This window comes from Heloderma suspectum, chromosome 5 (assembly GCF_057233095.1).
Source record: "Heloderma suspectum isolate Gila_16-S chromosome 5, 16-S_ref, whole genome shotgun sequence".
Lineage (NCBI taxonomy): Eukaryota > Metazoa > Chordata > Lepidosauria > Squamata > Helodermatidae > Heloderma > Heloderma suspectum.
The window spans coordinates 65,079,373-65,098,820 of NC_139462.1; the positions used below are offsets into that span (position 1 = coordinate 65,079,373).

Below are 19,448 nucleotides of genomic sequence, written 5' to 3' on the forward strand. Positions count from 1 at the left end.
AGCTACAGAACACTAGTTGACCTTCTGCTGGCTTGGATTTCACCTGTTCCCCATCCTCCTGTGTTATTGAACAGTATCACATACTCATATTTCACAAAACATGAATTTTATGTAAACAAAATACTTCAAAATACAGTGGTTTCAGCAGTGTGTATCAAGATTAGGCATCCCTGAATGTTCTTTTGTAAACCATGACTCCCAAAGACAAAACCCAAATGAGGACTACACACATACACGCACACACACTCACTATGGAGAACCATATCTATTTTTTAAAGATTCATAAACATTTTGCCAAAGCTTCCAATTAGAATTTGCTGTCAGGAATATAACTTTTTGACTGTGTTTTTATCTGATCGTCGAGCGTGAATCTAGGTATTTCACCCCTTTTCTCTCAAATAACATTATTAGGAAGCAGTTAAATTATGTAAATGTCTATAATTTCAAGTGCACAGTTCTATCTATACTTAGCTGCTGAAGACGGAAGAGTTTATATTATCAGTCTCTGGTTTGTGCACTTGACATTTTAATATTAGAAGGTCACTTGGATTCATGTTTCTATTTTTATGTTTTGAATGTTTGATATTTTTCCTCATGACTTAGTTTCCATTTATTCTTTTTAACGATTCAGGTAATTGTCAGCATCATTCAGTCGGCTCCTGCTTCCTCATCAGCAAGTGCATGTGCCTTTCCAGCCAATCAGTGGAGTTAGGATGCAATGGTATGCATGTTTAGACAGAAAAAAGTTCTACAACTCCCAGCATTCCCCATCCAGCATGTCTAAACATGCATAGGATTGCACCCTTAATGGAGGTGTGAGGGGAGCTGGGGGTTAGTGACACCCCCAGTCATCTGCATGTTAATTGTGAGAGAGAATGGGCTCTAGGCATTTACTGACATATACATGTACATATCTTCCACATGAGAAGGCAACTTGAATGGGTCAGGATCCCTCTTTGTGTGGAACATTTGTTGTGTCGTCCACTTATAGAGACCTTTTTCGCTCCAAAGCATTGTACTGAAGCTTGGGCTTCGCTTGTTGGAATCAGGCCAAGACTGCTTGGCCTGATTCCACTTTTGTTGTAGATTGCACGTTACAAGTTATGAGCGAGAGATATAAACATTTTCCATTTTTCAGACTTTACTAGTAGAGAAGAGAATTTTGCATTGTCTGTGTAGCAACTTGCAGCTTCCTGGAATTTGGAAACATCTTTCGGAAACATCTTAACAATTTTGATGCAAGTGTTAGTGACCGAGTAAGATCAGGCCTAAGTCAGGGGTGCGGAACCTCTGGCCCGCTGAGGTTAACATCCAGTCTGCAGAGTCTCCTTGGGTTCCTCCAGGGGGCAGGGCTTGGCCTCTAAGCTCTGCCTCCCTGAGGAATCCCTGCTGTTATCTCCAATCTCAGCTCAGCACCTGTGGAGTAGGAGTGTGTTGGGGAACTTGGCTGGGATCCGGAGGAGTGGCTGCTCTTCCCAGCACCAGCTGAGTCCTTTTCTCCATGCTGAGAGAGGTACAGAACTCTGTGCCTCTCTCAGCATGGAAAAAAGCAAAATGAGTGGCCAGCAGGACAATGATGACAGTGGGTGTAGCCACACCCACTGCCAGCATCCAGACCACAGAGGGCCTGATGGAGGGCAATTCAGAACCCCACCCGATTATGGTTCTGCACTCCTGCTCTATCTTTTATTTTTTAATTTACATTTATATCCCGCCTTTCCACTAAAAACAGCACTCAACGTTTCTGTGTAAAGACAGAACAGCAAGCACCTATCAGGCAGACACAAGACTTCAAGGATGTTATGCTGTTGGCAGTGCCTCTAGAAATCTGATGGAGAGCAGCGAACTGTGGGATGTCTATTAGAGTATTTAATGCTGAACTTAAGAATGTAAGAAGGACCAAGCGTCCATCTAGTCCAGCATTCTGATCACACAGTGGCCAACCAGTTGTCAATGGGAAACCCACAAGCAGGAGACGAGTGCAACAGCACCCTCCAGCCCTTGTTCCCCAGCAACTGGTGTACATGGGCATACTGCCTCTGATACTGGAGGTGGCATAGAGCCATCAGGACTAGTAGCCATTGATTGCCTTCTCTTCCAGGAATTTGTCTAAACCCCTTTTAAAGCCATCCAAATTGGTGGCCATCACTACGTCTTGTGGTAGCAAATTCCATAGTTTGACTATGCACTTTGTTAAGAAGTACTTCCTTTAATCTGTCCGGAATCTCCTACCAATCAGCGTCATAGATGACCCCGGGTTCTAGTATTATGAGAGAGGGAGAAAAACGTCTCCTTATCCACATTCTCCACACTATGCATAATTTTGTAGACCTCTATCATGTCTCCTCTTACTCGCCTTTTTTCCGAGCTAAACAATCCTAGCTGTTGTAGCCTTTTGTCATAGGGGAGTTGCTCCAGCCCCTTGATAATTTTAGTTGCCCTTTTCTGTACCTTTTCCAGCTCTATAATACCCTTTTTTTAAGGTGTGGTGACCTAAACTGTACACAGTATTCTAAGTGTGGTTGCATTATAGATTTATAGAAGGTGCAGTTTTATTCTGAGGTGCAATATATAAGATTTATATATTGGCAGTTTTATTCTGAGTTCCTGATGGATGGATACTATGGTTATATTTCTTGTTGTCTTTTAACATTTTGATATTTTATACAGTTTTAATATTATTGATGATTTAATTATATTTTTAACTTTTATATACCTCTGTTTATAGGTTTTAACTGTACAAGTTTTAATGTTGTAAAGCCACCTTGAGTCCCAGTATTGGGGAAAAGGTGGGATAGAAGAAGAAGAAGAAGAAGAAGAAGAAGAAGAAGAAGAAGAAGAAGAAGAAGAAGAAGAAGACCCTTTCCTAATTATGCCTAACATGGAGTTTGCCTTTTTTATAGCAGCTGCACACTGGGTCGACATTTTCATTGAGCTATCCACCAACCCACAACCCAAGATCTCTTTCTTGGTCAGTCACCACTAGCTCAGATCCCATCAGCTTATACTTGAAGTTTGGATTTTTTGCCCCAATGTGCATCACTTTATACTTTCTTACTTTGAACTGCATGTGCCATTTAGATACCCATTCTCCCACCTTGGAGAGATCCTTTTGGAGCTCCTCACAATCCCTTTTTGTTTTCACCACCCTAAATAATTTGGTGTCATCGGCAAACTTGGCCACTTCACTGCTCACTCCTAATTCCAGATCATTTATGAACAAGTTGAAAAGCACTGGTCCCAATACAGATCCCTATGGGACTGCACTGTTCACATCCCTCCATTGGGATAATTTATCGTATATTCCCACTCTCTGCTGTCTGTTCTTTAGCCAGTTACTGATCCAGAAGAGGACCTGTCCTCTTATTCCATGACTGCTAAGTTTGCTCAGGAGTCTTTGGTGAGGGACTTTGTCAGAAGCCTTTTGGAAGTCCAAGTAAACAACGTCGACAGGATCACCCCTGTGTACGGGTTTATTGACATTCTCAAAGAACTCTAAAATGTTAGTGAGACAGGACTTACCTTTGCAGAAGCCGTGTTGATTCTTTTTCAGCAGGGCTTGTCCTTCTATATGCTTACTAATTTTTATCTTTAATTATGCCTTCAACCAATTTACCTGAAAAAGAATTTTCTTATTTTTTTCTTCGCTTCCTTTCCTCCTCCCTTTTCCCTTTATCTTTTTTCTTCTCTTTTTGTTATTGTGGTGTCCTCATCAGAATATTGTATTGCCGAGAAATTGAAGCATTGATGTGGTTGTTGGTAATTTTGGTACTGTTTATTTCATTCATATAAAATAAATAAAAATATATTAAAAAACAAATAAATCCCAATTTACCTGGGACAGACGTTAAGCTAATTGGCCTGTAATTTCCTGGATCCCCCCGAATCCTTTTTTTAAAAAAATTGATGTTACATTGGCCATCTTCCGGTCCTCTGGTACAGAGGTTGATATTAGGGATATGTTGCATGTTTTTGTTAGAAGATCAACAGTTTCATATCTGAGTTCTTTTAAGAACTCTAGGATGGATACCAGCTGACCTGGTGATTTATTTATGTTCAATTTGCCAATAAAGTTGAGAACTTCATCTTTTGTCACCTAAGTGCAACATGTATATATTCAAATATTACAAAACACCATAAGCCTCCTGTGATCTCCTTCCAAAGGAATCCAATGTTTGATTAAGTGCTGTACAGCCTGAAACGTCTGACTGCTCAAAGTGGGGTTGCGCACAACAGTATTAAACCAATGGTTCCATTTCTACATCCATAGACAGGTAATTACACACGCTACCTTCTCTTGCAGGGGTGAGCAACTTGTGTCCCTCCAGATATTTTGGTGTACAATGCCCATCAGCCTTAGCCAGCATAGTCAATGATGAGTGATCTTGGGAACTGTATCCCTTCAGATGTTTGGGCATATAAGTTGCCCCTGCTCTGCTGCATCAGGACCAGCCCATATGACAGGACCAATTTCAGAGTCATACTAAGACTTACATTTCTTTTTAATTACTGAGAGGACTGACATAATCAAATAGCTATATTCAATTATGCTGCGTGGTTTGTATTTGCCTAAAGGTAACCAGCAGCATGCAATGCAACTGGATAGCCATCAAACACAGGTGAACCTGAGGACCTGCAGTAGAAAGGGGTATCATAGGTGACTACATTAGGATTATTTATTATCTCTTGGATTGTATGCATGGATGCAATTTTTACCTTAGTAATCAAAACCATAGTGGTTGTTGCATTCTGTCTCCTGGCCCTGCTGAAAGTGATTAGTATACTCCTCTTGGCATTTGAATTCATTGACAATTTAACAGCCACCCACAGACTTTGCTGCTCCATCTAGATGACCAATGATGTAAACAAGATCATTACATGGTGGAGGGAAAGATAACTGCACCAAGCCTGCTGGAACCTTACTTTTGTTTCCAGTTTTCTTCAGTTTCACAGCAGCAAAATCAACAGCTTCATCTGATATTTCAAACCACTCTTCTAGTGAGAGCTAGTCATCTGGTTCATATGAGAAAATCACATGGGCCAACTGGCTAATTTTGAGTGCCCACTCCTTCTCTTCAACTCCTTCTCCAACTATCACATGGTGGCAGGTTAGTATGTACCTATCATGCAAGACAAAGCAAGTAGCAACAGCCTCCTTTTCAGTAATGCCCTATTCTATATACCCAACTGACTCACTGTGATTAGTTTGGATCTTTAGCACCATAAGTGGAACAGAATTTATCTCTTTGCAAAGGCTACTTTGTACGCTCCGAGAACCTTCTTTTTCTGCTTGTCTGGCTTCTGGGTATAGGCAAAGAAGTTGTTAAAGATGTGACTTTGTTCCTTCAAGTCAGAATACCAGTCCAGGAAATCAGGTTTAAAATAATGAAAAGGATTCTGCTGCCTCTTAGGAGAGGCCTGAGAGATCTGTTCATTATTTGGACCACCACCAGATCTAGCATGTCTTTCAGTCTTCACTACCACTTCAAAATACATGTTAGATAATTTGTTAACAGTTGCATATGGGGTGGGTTCACATGAACCCTCTTATGCGTTGAAAGCAGATGTATAGCCGGTGAGGGACCCCACTACCTCTTCACATTTGGCAGCCTTGTAAAGTATCCCGATGTGTGTAGATTTTCCTCCATTTGACAGGGAATCCTGGGCCAATCGGTATTCCCCCTCATGTGGAACAGCCTATGCACGCAAGGCATTACTATGGCTAGCAAATGTCATGTGACGCTATTGGCAGGATCTGTGGCTGGCACATGCATCTGTGGATGGGTGATGCTAGCCACATGACTACCTAACACACACTTCTACTGTGTGAGGGGATTGTGTGAGCCCCCCTATATGTTACTTAAGAAAAAACATGAACTATTAAAACGAGTTACAAAAAATATGGCTTTACTATATTTTGGGTGCTGTTTTGTTCAGCTCTAGTCTTCCAACTTTCACAGTTCAGTAGCTAGCGAATAGTTTAGCGTTTCAGACAGCAGTGTCAGTTTCCATTGTATCATCTTCTGCTGATTTTTTAGAGCTGAATAAATGCTTCCTTACCCAGTTTTATCACTGAAGGCAGTAGGCTTGTGCAGTTGGAAGTGGAGATGGAAGATGCCACGATGGTTTTTTGTTCTAAAGCTGGTGTAGCAATGTGCTGCAGCGAGAGTGAATTTGAACCCAGTCATATCCAGCATAGTTACGCAAGTGAACATTCACATTAATGGTGGCAAATTTAAAGACAAGTCTGAAGAAATGCAGTCTTGTCTTGTTGAGTTAAAAAACCACACATATTTGATTAGCAGTAAACATAATAGAGGCCTATGGCTATCATCATAAACATAATCCTTTATATGGAATCAGTGGTTAGGCCAATGTATTGCTTGTAATAAATGGAAGATACTACCTTTTCTATGGCATTTTTCAGGTTCAAACTACTGCAATTCATTTTTCATCGGTTATTTAGCATACATGAAAAGGCTGGCATCAAAAGAGAAACAGAGGAGATAAGAGATTAGTAGGAATCCGCCAATAGACATACAGAATTGTACTGATCCCAAAAGGGCACTCACAACACAAAGCACCCTCCTAACAACTTGTTCCAACAAAACTGGGGACCAGAGAAGCCTTTTATGCCTCCTCTCCTAGGCTCCACCCCCATCTTGAAAAGTGGAAAGCCTTAAAGGGGCAAGCCTCTAGCAAGGAGCCAACTCTATATGACCTCATGCTTGGTGTGCTGTCTGTGTTGGCATACTGGATCATGGATTGTGAGGTCCTTGGCAGCAAATATGCTGTTCCCTTTCAGGACATAGTCTTGGGAACTGCAGTCTCTGTCCAGCCTCAAGGGTCTCGTGCTCAGGGGTGCTCAGCCGAGGAGTCTGTGGCATCTTAGTTCAGGGATTCTCTGGCAGCTTGGACTTGTGGGGTGGGGATGTCTCTGGTTTAGTGCTTGGTGCCTCCTCCATTGGCACTACTGGTCCATCAGCCTGTGTATTTGTGTTCAAGGCACTGCTGGACTCTGGGTTATGATGGGACTGAGTTCCAGGAACTGGAGGCTACAGATGCAAAGGGATAATTTCCACATCAATTTAAATGTTCATTCCTGTGCCTATGGAGATTTATGCAATTCTTCTTTGCACCTGTTTGAAAGTTTGATTGTTGGTTATACGTTGTTCCTTTGGGGTTTTATTTCTGTCCTCCCAGTTATACTTTTTTTAAAATCTCAGTGCTCATTTCCACATGCTCCTATCTCACCCAATGTTTAACTCCCCCCAACACAGAAAGATGGCAATCCCATTGCATATTATCACAACAGAGGATGCCATGTTTTGACACTTTTATTTATACATATATGTAAGTTAATGATCAAACAGAGATAGGTTTAAGATTGTTTAGTTATACATTTCAGCTTATCATCTGCCTTTAAAGTCTTGTAGTGAAAGGCAGGATAGATACATTTTAAATACATCTAGAAGTCACTTCCTTGTAGAAGTGCACGCAGAGCAGACTGCAAAGGAGATTTGGCAGATTATCACATTATATGCTACAGAACCCTGTGAGAAGGTGGTGCTATCATCACTGCATCCTGTTCCTCTGACATGGATTATCATACCTTTACAAACAGCATCTGATTTATTATGATGGACTTACCATATTAAAACACAACATCATATGAACCTGCAGTTCAGGAGTGGAAAGCATGTAGTACAACATCTTAGTTGCATGGGGGCTGCAACCACACATGTCATGTGAAGTGCTCAGTCCTGTAAAAAAATGCTTTTAGATAAGGACACACTCTGTGAATTAATCCACTAGAATCAAACAGTCAGTTAAGCCTTGGCACAGTGTCTAATTCTTTATCTGGAAATGTAAGTGAAAACCTATAGGACTTGTAGCAGCTGAGCAAACTGGGAATCTGGGCCTTTCTGAAGTTTCAGAAATCCCCATGGATCTTACATATTCAGGACCTGGAATTTTAAGAAAATGCTTACAGTTCTGACACCCAGGGCATATGAACATCCTTAGGTCCTACTCAGGAGCAGAAGGTTTACTCTGAGTGAATGCAACAAACACCCTTTAGAAAGAGAAAATCTCTACTTCGGCCTACTGAACCATTTTTATTTTAAAGCTAAGAATGAGGAAATGATCTATAGATTTCTGTATTTTGAAAATATGATAATTTAGAAAATCTCAGTATACAAAAGTCTATTTCCCTATATAACATTAAGGGCGCAATCCTATGGCCGCTAGTCAGTGGCTAGATGGCCATAGGATAGGTCGGTTCCTGGGGAGTGATCTTGGAGCCCGTGCTCCGAGGTCACTTCTCTGGGAACCGACCTCCGCCCCCTCCCACGGTGCCTTGTAGGCAGTGCAGATTGGCCCTGCGCTCTGTGCTCGTAAGAAGAGTGTGGAGCGGTGAAAACGGGGCGTTCTTGGGGGCAGGCTGGGGCGGGGAGGCTGGAAGTGCCATTCTGACGCTTCCTATGCATCGTCTGGCATCTGCCCCCACCTTCTCACAGCTAGACAGCCAATTTCGGCTGTCTAGCCACAAATGCAGAGCGCCTGAAGTGCAGAGGGGACCATCCCCTCTGTGCTGCTCCTGCCCTGCATTGGATAGGTGGTCGCCTCCGAATTTGGAGGCGACCACCTATCCTGATAGGATTGCGCCCTAAATATCTCAAAATAATTTTTACATTTAAAAAAGTAGTACTAGAATATGTGTACTCTTAATTACATATAAAATACTGTTTGTTTTACAGCACTGGTTCTAGGAAACAGTTTTTGGTGGTAATCCCTCCTTGAGATTGTCATTTATACTGTAGCACATCAGTGATTCAAGTTTGCACCCTGATTCAAGACTAATTCCTTGGCCCAGAGCATTATATGGGATCCATGGACTTCATATATTTCACTGTACTTATGTTGCCTTATCATTACCTCAGGGGTGGAGAACCTGTGGCCCTCCAGATGTCATTGGATACCAACTCCATCAGTCCTAGCCAGCATGAGCAATGGTCAAGGATGATGGGAGAAGTAGCCCAACATCATCTAGAGAGCCACAGGTATCCTGCCCCTGCTCTTGCACTAAATGTACTATGACTTTGTATGTGAAGGAGGCTATGGCTTTCTTCACACGGAGCTTTTATCCTGCAATTGAGATTGCTCCTTTACGGATGTTTGTGGGCTCTTTACATGACGCTGTGACCCTCCAGGGTGTCTCCTGCACTAAATGCCCTTTGTTCCATTTTTAAATAGATTGTAGATAATGAGCTATTATGTTCTGCTTGAGTTCCCTCTGTGAAGAGGAAAAGTGGCAAGAAGAGGAGCGAGATCAATGGAAGATAATGGAAGACTCAGATATGGGGAGAAGGAGGGGGAAAGGGGAGGGGCGGAAGGAAGGAAGGAAGGGAGTGAAAGAGGGAGTCGTTGTGATCCTGCATTTAAAACGGAAGCAGAAAGCCACATTTTAAATGCAGGGTTTTAGGCTGGGGTAGATATGCCCTATGTCACTCACAATTCTAAGAGCTGATTGTGGGCATCCTGTTGCATGGAGAAGTGTCTCTAAAACATGCTTCGTATTTTGCAAGATTATTAAAAAGGTTCTTTTCTGTTCTAAAGCAGGCTTTGAACAGGCTATAAACATTTGAATTTCTCTGCAGAACATGTTAATTGTATCTGTGACTATTTGTATAAAAGAAATAGCCACTTGGGGCACAATCCTATGTGTTGTGCCCTCATTGGAGGGAAGTTTCCGATCTCAGAGGCTTCCAAGTATCCAGTGCCCTGTCAGGCTACTGCTGTCAGGGTGGAAAGAGCAACAAAGGCGATTTCTGCCTTTTGGCCCTCCTTTGTTGTTGTTTCTTCTCTAGATGGGTCTCTGAGCCCTTCTAGAGACAGGACATCGATGGGGGTGGGGGCTGGAAAGGCCAAAGGATTCTTTGTCATCTGACCTCCCCTCCCCCCGCATTTCCCCCTTTCAGGCCACCCTGAGGCCACTTATGCAGATGCCACGCAGGTCTTTGTCACCATGGCTGTGAGGGGGCAGGGGAGGGATCATATCTTGGGAATTCCCCTTCTGAGGTCATAGCAATGTCTACAGCCTTGGAGGGGAACTCTGAAGAATCCTATGGTCCTTGGGATGCTCTCCAGGGACCATAGGATTGCTCTTTCCATGAACTGCTGTTTGTCCAATATATCTACCCACACAATTTGTCTTTAGTTTAGAATACAACTGTTTTAAAATACTGGTTTACAACAGTATGCTGAGTACCTTGTACTTTTATTGCATCGTGTGTAGAGGATGGATGGCCACCTCTATGGGGCATCTGTTCTTTAGGCACTGAATACAGTTTGGGAATTTGGAAAACCTGAAGTATTTCCCCGTCTGAGGAAAACAGCTGGACAACAGTATTATATCATGGCAGAGAAGCCCTATAAACCCTCAAGAGATTCCTTATACAACAACTTAAGAGTTGAGACAAACAAACACTTTAAGGGAGCAATCCTATTGCCTCTAGACATTGTCTGTTGGGCCATAGGATGGTGGAGATTCCCCCATGCTCCAAGGTTGGAGACAGCGCTCCGATCTCGGCAGAATCAGAAATCTGATCCTTCTCCCTTGACCCCTTAATCTGGCATGGAAAGAACCATGCCGGCTGGCCTCCAAGGTTGAAAATTTCACCTCAGAGCGGGGGGAAAGGGACATTCCAGTGGATGGGAGAAGAGACTGGAGATGCCAGGATATGAGCTGTCCTGAGCCTCTTCCAGCCTCCCTCCCTCTCTGTTTGAAGCACTGTTGCTAGACAGGCAAAAAAGCCCATCTAGCGTAAAACACGATTGCTTCAGCCCGGCAGGGCATTGGATACACAGAACACTCCAAGTCTGGAAGCCTCCATCCTGAGGGTGCAATGTTGCACCCCAATTCTGGTAGAAATTGGTGATTCTAATTCTGGTTTTGACATGTATAATCTGCCCTGAAAACAATTGCTTCAGAATGCAGCAAATGTGTGTCAGCATTAAATCACTTTCATAATCTGAACACTGGTATACAAACCTTTCTTTTCAGGCAAGTATTTCCTGCCTAATGACTACATTACAGCCAGTTTTATTTATATTTCTGCTCTTAATGTGATGTTTTTGTATTTTAATTTGTTGCACTCTGTTCTGATCTCTCTTGATGTGGAACTATTTATAAATTCCATAATAAATAAAAGTAAAGGATGGGAGTAACTTAATTATATAAACTAGGATCTTAACTAGGCTTCTGTGAAAAGAAAGGCTCCTTCTGTTCACAGATGAGACCAAAATGCAGCACAGGGTCTTGTCGGTGGATGGGGGGAGGAGGTGATTTTTGCCAATTCTCCCCTTCCCATGCACACCCCCTGCCCCCGTTCCAGATTGTCCAACTATCCAGAGCAGATTTTCTGGGGGGCATATGGGGGAATTGAGAAAGAGTGCGGCTAGATAGCATCACGGATGCAATGAATATGAACTTGAGCACGCTCCGGGAGAGAGCGCAGGACAGGAAGGCCTGGCGTGCTATGGTCCATGGGGTCACGAAGAGTCGGACACGACTGAACGACTGAACAACACCCTTTCCACTGATGAGATAACCCAGTTAGCAGAGCTCCGCTCAGGTGGAAGCAAACTCGGCCTACTCAGCCAATGTATTAGTTCTATGTCAAGGGGGCAAAAGATTTAGGGTGCAATCCTGTGGCCGCTAGTCAGCGGCTAGACAGCCATAGGATTGGTTGGTTCCTGGGAAATGAGCTCGGAGCCTGCGCTCCGAGGTCGGTTCCCTGAGAACCAACCTCCACCTCCTCCCATGCTGCCTCGTAGGCAGCACGGAACAGCCCCGCACTCGGAAGAGGAGCGTGGAGCGGCAAAAATGGGCATTCCTGGCGGCGGTGGGGCAGGGAAGTTGGAAATACCATTACGGCACGTCCTACGTGTTGTCCAGATGCTGCTTCCCATACTCTGAGGTCCCACAGCTAGATAGCCAAAATCGGCTGTCTAGCTGTAAATGCAAGGGGGCTGAAGTGCGGAGGGGACCCCTCTCCTGCCCTGCATTGGATAGGTGGTTGCCTCTGAGTTCGGAGGCAGCTGCCTATCCAGATAGGATTGTGCCCTTATGGGACAGTCCTCTGGAGCAGTTTTACCAATACCAGTTTAGGGTTACAATATGTGCACGGAGTATTGCAAGCAACAACAACAAAATTCAGTGAATGGTTCCATTTTATTTATTTATTTGAAGCATTTGCATGCCACTCTTCAGCCAAAAAGGCTCCCAGAGAGGTTTACATATTATCCATTAACCAAGGCCGTCCCTGCCCGCAGGCTCACAACCTAAAAAGACGTGGCACACAAGGAAAAAGGAATGGGGAGGGACGAGGGGGCTAAATTAATTCTTTCAGCAGGGCTGACAGAACGGCCCCGCTCTCCCTCTCCACAGCGTACTGCGGGGGCCGCTAAAGGTAACAGGCGAGGGAGGAGGCGCCTTCGTGGGCGGGCGAACGGGGGCATGTAATCGTACGGGTCTTGAGGGCGCTTGGCGCCGAGCCCTCCTCCGCTAGAGGCCGCTCTGGTTTCCCGCTCGTCTCGGCCAAGCCACGCAGTTTGCTGTTCTCGCGACATCGGCGAGACTCGGAACTCACTCTCTCTCTCTCGCAGGCGCGCGCGTGAACTCGGTTCTCGTATAATCTCGCGTGGTCTTGAGTTTCCGGCCTCTTTGGCTCCCGGCGCGGCGCTATGGCGGTTGGCAAGAACAAGCGCCTCACTAAAGGAGGCAAGAAAGGCGCGAAGAAGAAAGTGTAAGTCCGGCTAGACCGGCGCGCGGGGATGGCAGGCGCGCGGCTGAGCGGGGTCCGCGCCCCGGGGGTGTCGGATGCCTGCGATACTGGTTGGATGGTGGAAGGGGGGGGCAGGGGTAGACTGAGCGCTGCCGGCGTGGCGGCTGGGTCGGAAAAGAGGGAACCGCGAGAGCAGGAAGGCCACGGGGTGGGCGCGAGCGGCCCCCGGGCTCGAGGGCCCGAAGGAGGCCCAGCAAGGCTGCTGCTCCGGGTTTCTGGGCTTCCGGGCCTCGTTCTCCGCACCCAAAGTCGAGCGCTTGCTGCGCTTGCGTCTTGCTCCTCTGCTCTCGCGACGAGGTTTACGCGCCTGCCTTCGGTACAGCTGCATTTTCTTCTCTGAGAAGTAGTTCGGGCGAAGGGGTTGCTGCCGCAGTAGCCTGCAGCCCAGTAACTATCGGACTGGACTGGATAGCCTATGTAGCCTACTCGTAGATGCAGCGTCGTTGCCTTCCTGAAATGGGAGTATTGAGATACGGTAGGAATGGCCCTTTATAATTTGGTTTGCGTTGTAATGTTGCAGCACTCTCGATTGTGGCCTTGGTTGCTGCTACGGTGAGGTATTGATGTCTGGGAAGGTAAAAGTTCTATTTGGGCCAAATTAGCAGAGCTGAAGTGTGTCTTGCTGTAACTAGACTGGATGCAAGGCAATGTTGGCTTGGGTCTGGAAGACTTCGGTTTTGAATCTCAGGCCATCCACGTGTGAGAAGGGGAGGGAGCAAGCAAGCTGCCTTTGGGCTTCAATTCCTTGCCTGTGCAGTGGAGATGTGTCTCACGTGGTTGTCGTCTAGCTGAATGAAACAAATAATGCAAAGCACATGGTATGTTTAAAATATGGGATCTGTGTTTGGTTGTGCTAGCGAGGAGGCTGAAGAACAATGTTTTTGAGACTACTAGAAAATTGCAGGTTGAAATGTGAAAAGAGCCAATCTGAAGACTCACACTCCCCCCCACCCCCTTCTCTTGAAAATCAGGGTCGATCCCTTCTCAAAGAAGGACTGGTATGATGTCAAGGCCCCAGCAATGTTCAATATTCGAAACATTGGGAAGACATTAGTCACCAGGACTCAGGGAACAAGTAAGTTATCTTGATATGAAATTTCTGGTATTTAATTATGGTATAGTTTTCTAACGTTTGCTAGGCAGAAACTTTGTGAACTGATTTTTGTGGCGCTGTTTTTTTTAATATTGTGGGTGGTGTTTTCTGCTTGAAATGTAAGGCTTTAAACCTTTTAAATTAGTTGTCCAGCGAACATCTGCTGAATTCTTGTCTGTCACATGTGAGGACAGTAATGTAGAGGAAAGCAAAAGTAGCCAACATTTAGTATGAACATTGTATCTTGGGATCTGGCTGTTAGTTTAGCAGTTGTTTATGAAACAAACATTAATACTATTTAATACTTATAGAAATTGCCTCTGATGGACTTAAGGGCCGTGTATTTGAAGTAAGTCTTGCTGACCTACAGAATGATGAAGTTGCCTTCCGTAAATTCAAACTGATCACAGAGGATGTGCAGGGAAAAAACTGTCTTACAAACTTCCATGGGATGGATCTCACACGTGACAAAATGTGTTCGATGGTGAAAAAATGGCAGGTTAGTAATGCGTGCATGTAATTGACCTAAGCTGTGAATGCTGCACTTTGTTGCTTTTTGCAGGAGGGAGGATCTGTAGATGCTGAATAACAAATAAACATTAACAGCTAACATGTACACAGTGCCAGATCCTAAATTAGAAGTGGTTCCAGCAAATCATAAAAGATGGATAGTTGCAGAGTTTTTTGTTTTGTTTCTGAAGATATGACCACTTGCAGGCTTTTAAGTGTATTTTGTGGGAGTTCTACTGAACTCAGTTGATCTTGTTGGTTAGTAATTAGGTGCTCTTATCTAAATATAATAATCTTATATGTTAAGAAACTGTGTTAGAACTCTTGTGTTACAATTTTCCAGACAATGATCGAAGCCCATGTTGATGTCAAAACTACAGACGGGTATCTTCTACGCCTTTTCTGTGTTGGCTTCACCAAAAAGCGAACTAACCAGATTCGCAAGACTTCCTATGCCCAGCACCAGCAGGTCCGCCAAATCCGCAAGAAAATGGTGGAAATCATGACACGAGAAGTACAAACAAATGACCTGAAAGAAGTTGTCAATAAGCTGTAGGTTGAAATTTGTGTCTATCCTTTAGGAAGGCAGTCTTCATTCCATGTTAATTTAAATCAGGAGTGGGCAACTTATGGCCCTTTGTCTTTGTCTGCAACTCCCATTATCTCTCACAATTAACTATCCTGTCTAGAGCTGATGGAAGTTTGAGGCCAAAGCATCTGGAGTGCCACAACTCCCCCCCCCCCCGCTTAAATAGAGTTTGTTTACAATAACCTGTTTATATAAATATATCAGTAGACTTCAGATTTTTCAGACACACCACTAATTGCATATGGTCACATGGGACCTGTTTTTAACTCTCATTTCCTCTTGAACCCCTCAAAAAAGTGAGAGATCTAAATGGGAAAGTATGACCCACTTTAGGTAGTTGAATGCTATATAAAAGCTGTCTTCAGTTTTTCCTTTCAAAGAACTGGCAGATTGACGAACAAGAAGGTAGAGCACATAGATTTTAGCATTCACACTACACTTCTGGAGCTTATCCAGATGGTTATATTGGGATGGATCCAGATGTAGTCACACTTAATAGACCTATTGAAGTTTCAGTTAGTCATAACTAACTTACACCATTGATTTCATGGTTCTTCTCTTAAGTATGAGTACGCCTGGATTCATCCCATTTTAAGTATTGGCTGATACCTTCAGCCATACATGGAATTACGCTGTTCTCATAGTCATCTTAATGTCATATTTATGGTAAATGGAAGTTCCTTAATGAGAAGAAAAGAAATGAGAGGCTTCATTTTGCGGTGGGAGGGTCTGTTCTGTCAGCTCTGTCGTTTTACGAAGGTGGTGCTCATTTGCTTTTCTCTGTCCCAACCTCTACTCATTCTGCTTCCCTTTCCCTTGTGAGGCAGTAGCTGTTTGTTTTTGTCCCCCAACCCTGCAGTACTATTCCCTGCCATCCCAATCATATATTTGAGACAAATCTCTTATTTTTAACTTGCAATTTCTTGAACTGTTATGTGTGGCACCCCATGCATACATGATAGCTGAGGCTGGCATAATAAAATCCCTTAGCTGGTTTACCTTGTTGTGCATACTCAGGGGTAGACAATCTGGTACCCTCTAGGTGTTTTCAGCTACAATTCCCATCAGTCCTAGCCACCATGGGCAATGGTTTGGAATTATGGAAGTTGTACTCCAAAACATGCGGAAGGTGACCAGGGTGTGGATCCAGACCTAGTCACGCTTTGAGATTTAAGTTAGTCATGACGAAGTCCCATTGATTTCAGTTGGTCTACTCAGAGTATGACTAAGTCAGGATCCAACCTCAGGTTGTCTACCCCTGGCATTTATGTTGCGTTGTAACTTTACAGCCTGAAATCTGTCTGACCAAGCTGAATCACATAAACGTGTTCTTGGCTCAGACTTGGATCCACAGGTCCAGTTGCCATCTTTCATTGTCATAGTTGTGCACAAACAATGGAGAAGGACACAGTCCCTGAGGTACCATCCCTGCTCAGGCTCCAGCAGTAGAAGGTTTTTGAGAGAGGCAGAAATAAAAATATTGCAACCTTTTAGATGTCTTCAATTCGGTGTTCCTTTGCTTCTGTTGGGTATGGTAATTTGAAGGCTGCTAAGTGAACTGTTTCCTGCCATTCTAGGATCCCAGACAGCATTGGTAAAGACATAGAAAAAGCATGTCAGTCAATTTATCCCCTTCATGATGTCTACGTTCGTAAAGTCAAGATGCTTAAGAAGCCCAAGTTTGAATGTAAGTAGCTTTATATTTATAAAAAGATTAGCATTCACTATTAATTTGGTGTGGGAATGAATGATGACAATTTGTTTCGGTCCCAGATGATGCAATGATTACTCTTTTTCCAATGCTGACATTCCCATAAAGCACTTCAAAGGCTAATTCTGTATGGCTTTTGAATGGCACCTAATGAATAGCCAAGCAATTTAATACTAAATGTGGTTTTATTCTTTAGAAGAATATACAGTTAACTTTGCTCAAAATGTAGGATCTTAACACAAAATTGACATACTAATTTACAGTGTTACATTTGTATTTGTAGTGGGCAAGCTCATGGAACTGCATGGTGAAGGTGGTGGTGCTGGAAAGCCATCAGGTGATGAAACTGGTGCCAAGGTAGAACGAGCTGATGGGTATGAGCCCCCTGTGCAAGAGTCTGTCTAAAATCAGATACAAAAATAAAAGGTTTAATATAAACTGTGTGATACTGTGCTTTTGTATGGAACACTTCCTCATATTTTATATTCATACTGCTTGCTAAAGGCCTCTGACTTTGCAAGTGAATTGGCCTTAACATTTGGGTAATTTTGAACTTTAAAAGCAAAAGTAGTCAGGGTGTTCTCTGTTTCAAAGTACTTTGCCAAGTAACATCTGGATATTCAGATGGAGCAGTGCAGGTATCCTGGGTTGCAGTTGGTACTACCTAAGCAGTAAAGTTGAAGTCTGCTTGAATAAAATCAGAGTATATACATTCACGCCACTTGGCCAGCTGAGGAAAAATGCTCATTCAGATGTTCAGTGTTGGTGTCTGCTCCTCAGTCCAGGGAGCATATTGTTAATTGACACACAGCAGCAGTTATTCAGTATGCAGCAAAATGTGGATGTCAGCCAGTTGTGTCCAGACCAAGGTTGCTGCACAACAGTTCCAGTTGAAATGGGTGGGACTTAAGTTATTACTAACTTGCACAACTAACCTCATCTGGATTCAATCCCCTAGTTCAGCCTTGTAAATAAGCCCACAAAAGTTAGTAGCCTACAAAATGTCTTACTAACCTGCTTGTGGAAATTTTCCCCTCACTTTTGTTTTCCAACTATTTTTGTACCAACTGTGTCATTCCACTAGTGCAAAGTTCTGCTTGCCCAAGTCTCATATCCTGTAGTTTTATCCTGCTTCTGCAGCTGTTCTGCACAGTTTCACTGGATTAGATGTTACTTATGCAGGGACCATTTTTAGTCCAGTGCCTTGTTTGATTGCCTTGTCCCAGACTAGGCCCTGCCCCCACACCACCTATCTTTCCTATCTCCATGTCAGGGTGGACACTGAGCCCATAGAATCCCAGAGTAGTTCTGATTCTGAGGAAGAGCAGCCGCTCCTGGGAGAGGAGCGCGCTCATCCTTCCCAGGGCTAACAGCTGGCAGAGATTCCTCCCACCAGCATTCCTAGCATAGATAGCAGTCCTGGGAGTGAGAGAGCGCGGGAAGCAGACTTGCTGGACGTGCGACACTGACGCAGGGAGCGGTGCCAAATGGAGGGCGTGGAAAGGAGGCGTAGTGCCCGGTTGGTGTGCAAACAACGGTTGCATCCAGAGGATCCAAGGGAAAAGGGGAGGGACTCTCCCTAGTCCTTAAGTTCAGGGGTCTGCCAGTGATTCTCCTTCAAACGGGGACCAACTGTTCCCACTTTGGGCATAGGTACTCTGCTGCTCATATCTAGTTGCTAACAGAGTTGTTAAGTTGTAAAAGAGGAATAAAGCTTTGAGAAGAATCCCTTTGACTGTGTCTGGACTTGGCTACTGGATTAGACTGAGAGAGGCCTCCAAGGAGCCTGTGACACTCCATGCCTCTCTGCATGGAAAAAGGGACTCGGCTGGTGATTCCTCCAAGCACTGTCCCAATTGGTGGCAAGGGACTCAGACAATGCTTGCAAGAGTACTCCCGGAGGAATCACTTTATTTCCAATCATAGATCAGAGACAATTTTCACATCAATTTAAGTGTTCATTTCTGTGCCCATGGCCATTTGTGTTTAGGTTTTAATTAAATGTTCGTCCCCATTTTGATCCTTCCCAAGCCCCCTGGTAGCCTCTACAAACTGGGTTAGGCCTATGGGCCAGAGGTTCCTCACACCTTTGCTACTGGTTGTATTGGCACTAGTGTGGGGGCCGGGAACATGTGGCCCTCCAGATGTTGGGCTGCAACTCCCATCAGCCCTGGCCAGCATAGCCAGTGGTGAGAGATGATGGAGGGTCATAACTTGCCTATCCCTGCACTGTCAGAACAACAACACACACCTCTTGTACTTTTTCTACTCTTCAAGGGTGGGCATCTTGTGGCCGTCCAGATGTTTTTGCCTATAACTCCCATGATCCCTCACTATTGGCTATGCTGGTTAGGGCTGATGGGAGTTGAAGTCCAACACAACTGGCGGACTACAAGTTGCTCACACCTACACTAATGGTGTAATGGATACAATCCTGTGGCTCCTGGAGGCCACTTAACATGTTTGAGTCTCACTGGGGTTTTGTGGGGGCTTAATCTTGATTATGCATGTGTTGATTAATAGTTAAAGGCTACGCTCACGTGGCTAGCCTTCAAGTGATCTTGCTTAGTGTCTTGGCATGTGTGGACAAAATCTGATTCATATCTAAGCAGGAAAATTTCTGCACTGCAACCTTCGTGCCCAAAAGTTCTGGATTATTGTCCTAGGGCATATAAATGCTCTATTTGTAAACCAATA

At 44.1% G+C, this 19,448-nt stretch overlaps 1 protein-coding gene, 1 non-coding gene and 1 pseudogene across 2 annotated transcripts; 2 read left to right on the forward strand and 1 right to left on the reverse strand.

Annotated features, from left to right (window-relative positions):
- Positions 1-4,402: 4,402 nt before the first annotated feature.
- LOC146343957 (serine protease FAM111A-like) lies at positions 4,403-12,633 on the reverse strand (annotated as a pseudogene).
- A 90-nt stretch (positions 12,634-12,723) lies between these two features.
- On the forward strand, positions 12,724-17,189 carry RPS3A (ribosomal protein S3A). The gene is made up of 6 exons (XM_084856258.1): positions 12,724-12,809; positions 13,820-13,923; positions 14,253-14,440; positions 14,795-15,003; positions 16,618-16,727; positions 17,035-17,189. Exons 1-6 carry the CDS (start codon positions 12,748-12,750, stop codon positions 17,154-17,156), a joined length of 795 nt encoding a protein of 264 aa, XP_084712384.1. The 5' UTR covers positions 12,724-12,747; the 3' UTR covers positions 17,157-17,189.
- Positions 16,783-16,850, forward strand: LOC146343959 (small nucleolar RNA SNORD73). Its single transcript, XR_014792809.1, has one exon. It is a non-coding gene; the product is annotated as a small nucleolar RNA SNORD73 (small nucleolar RNA).
- Positions 17,190-19,448: the final 2,259 nt, after the last annotated feature.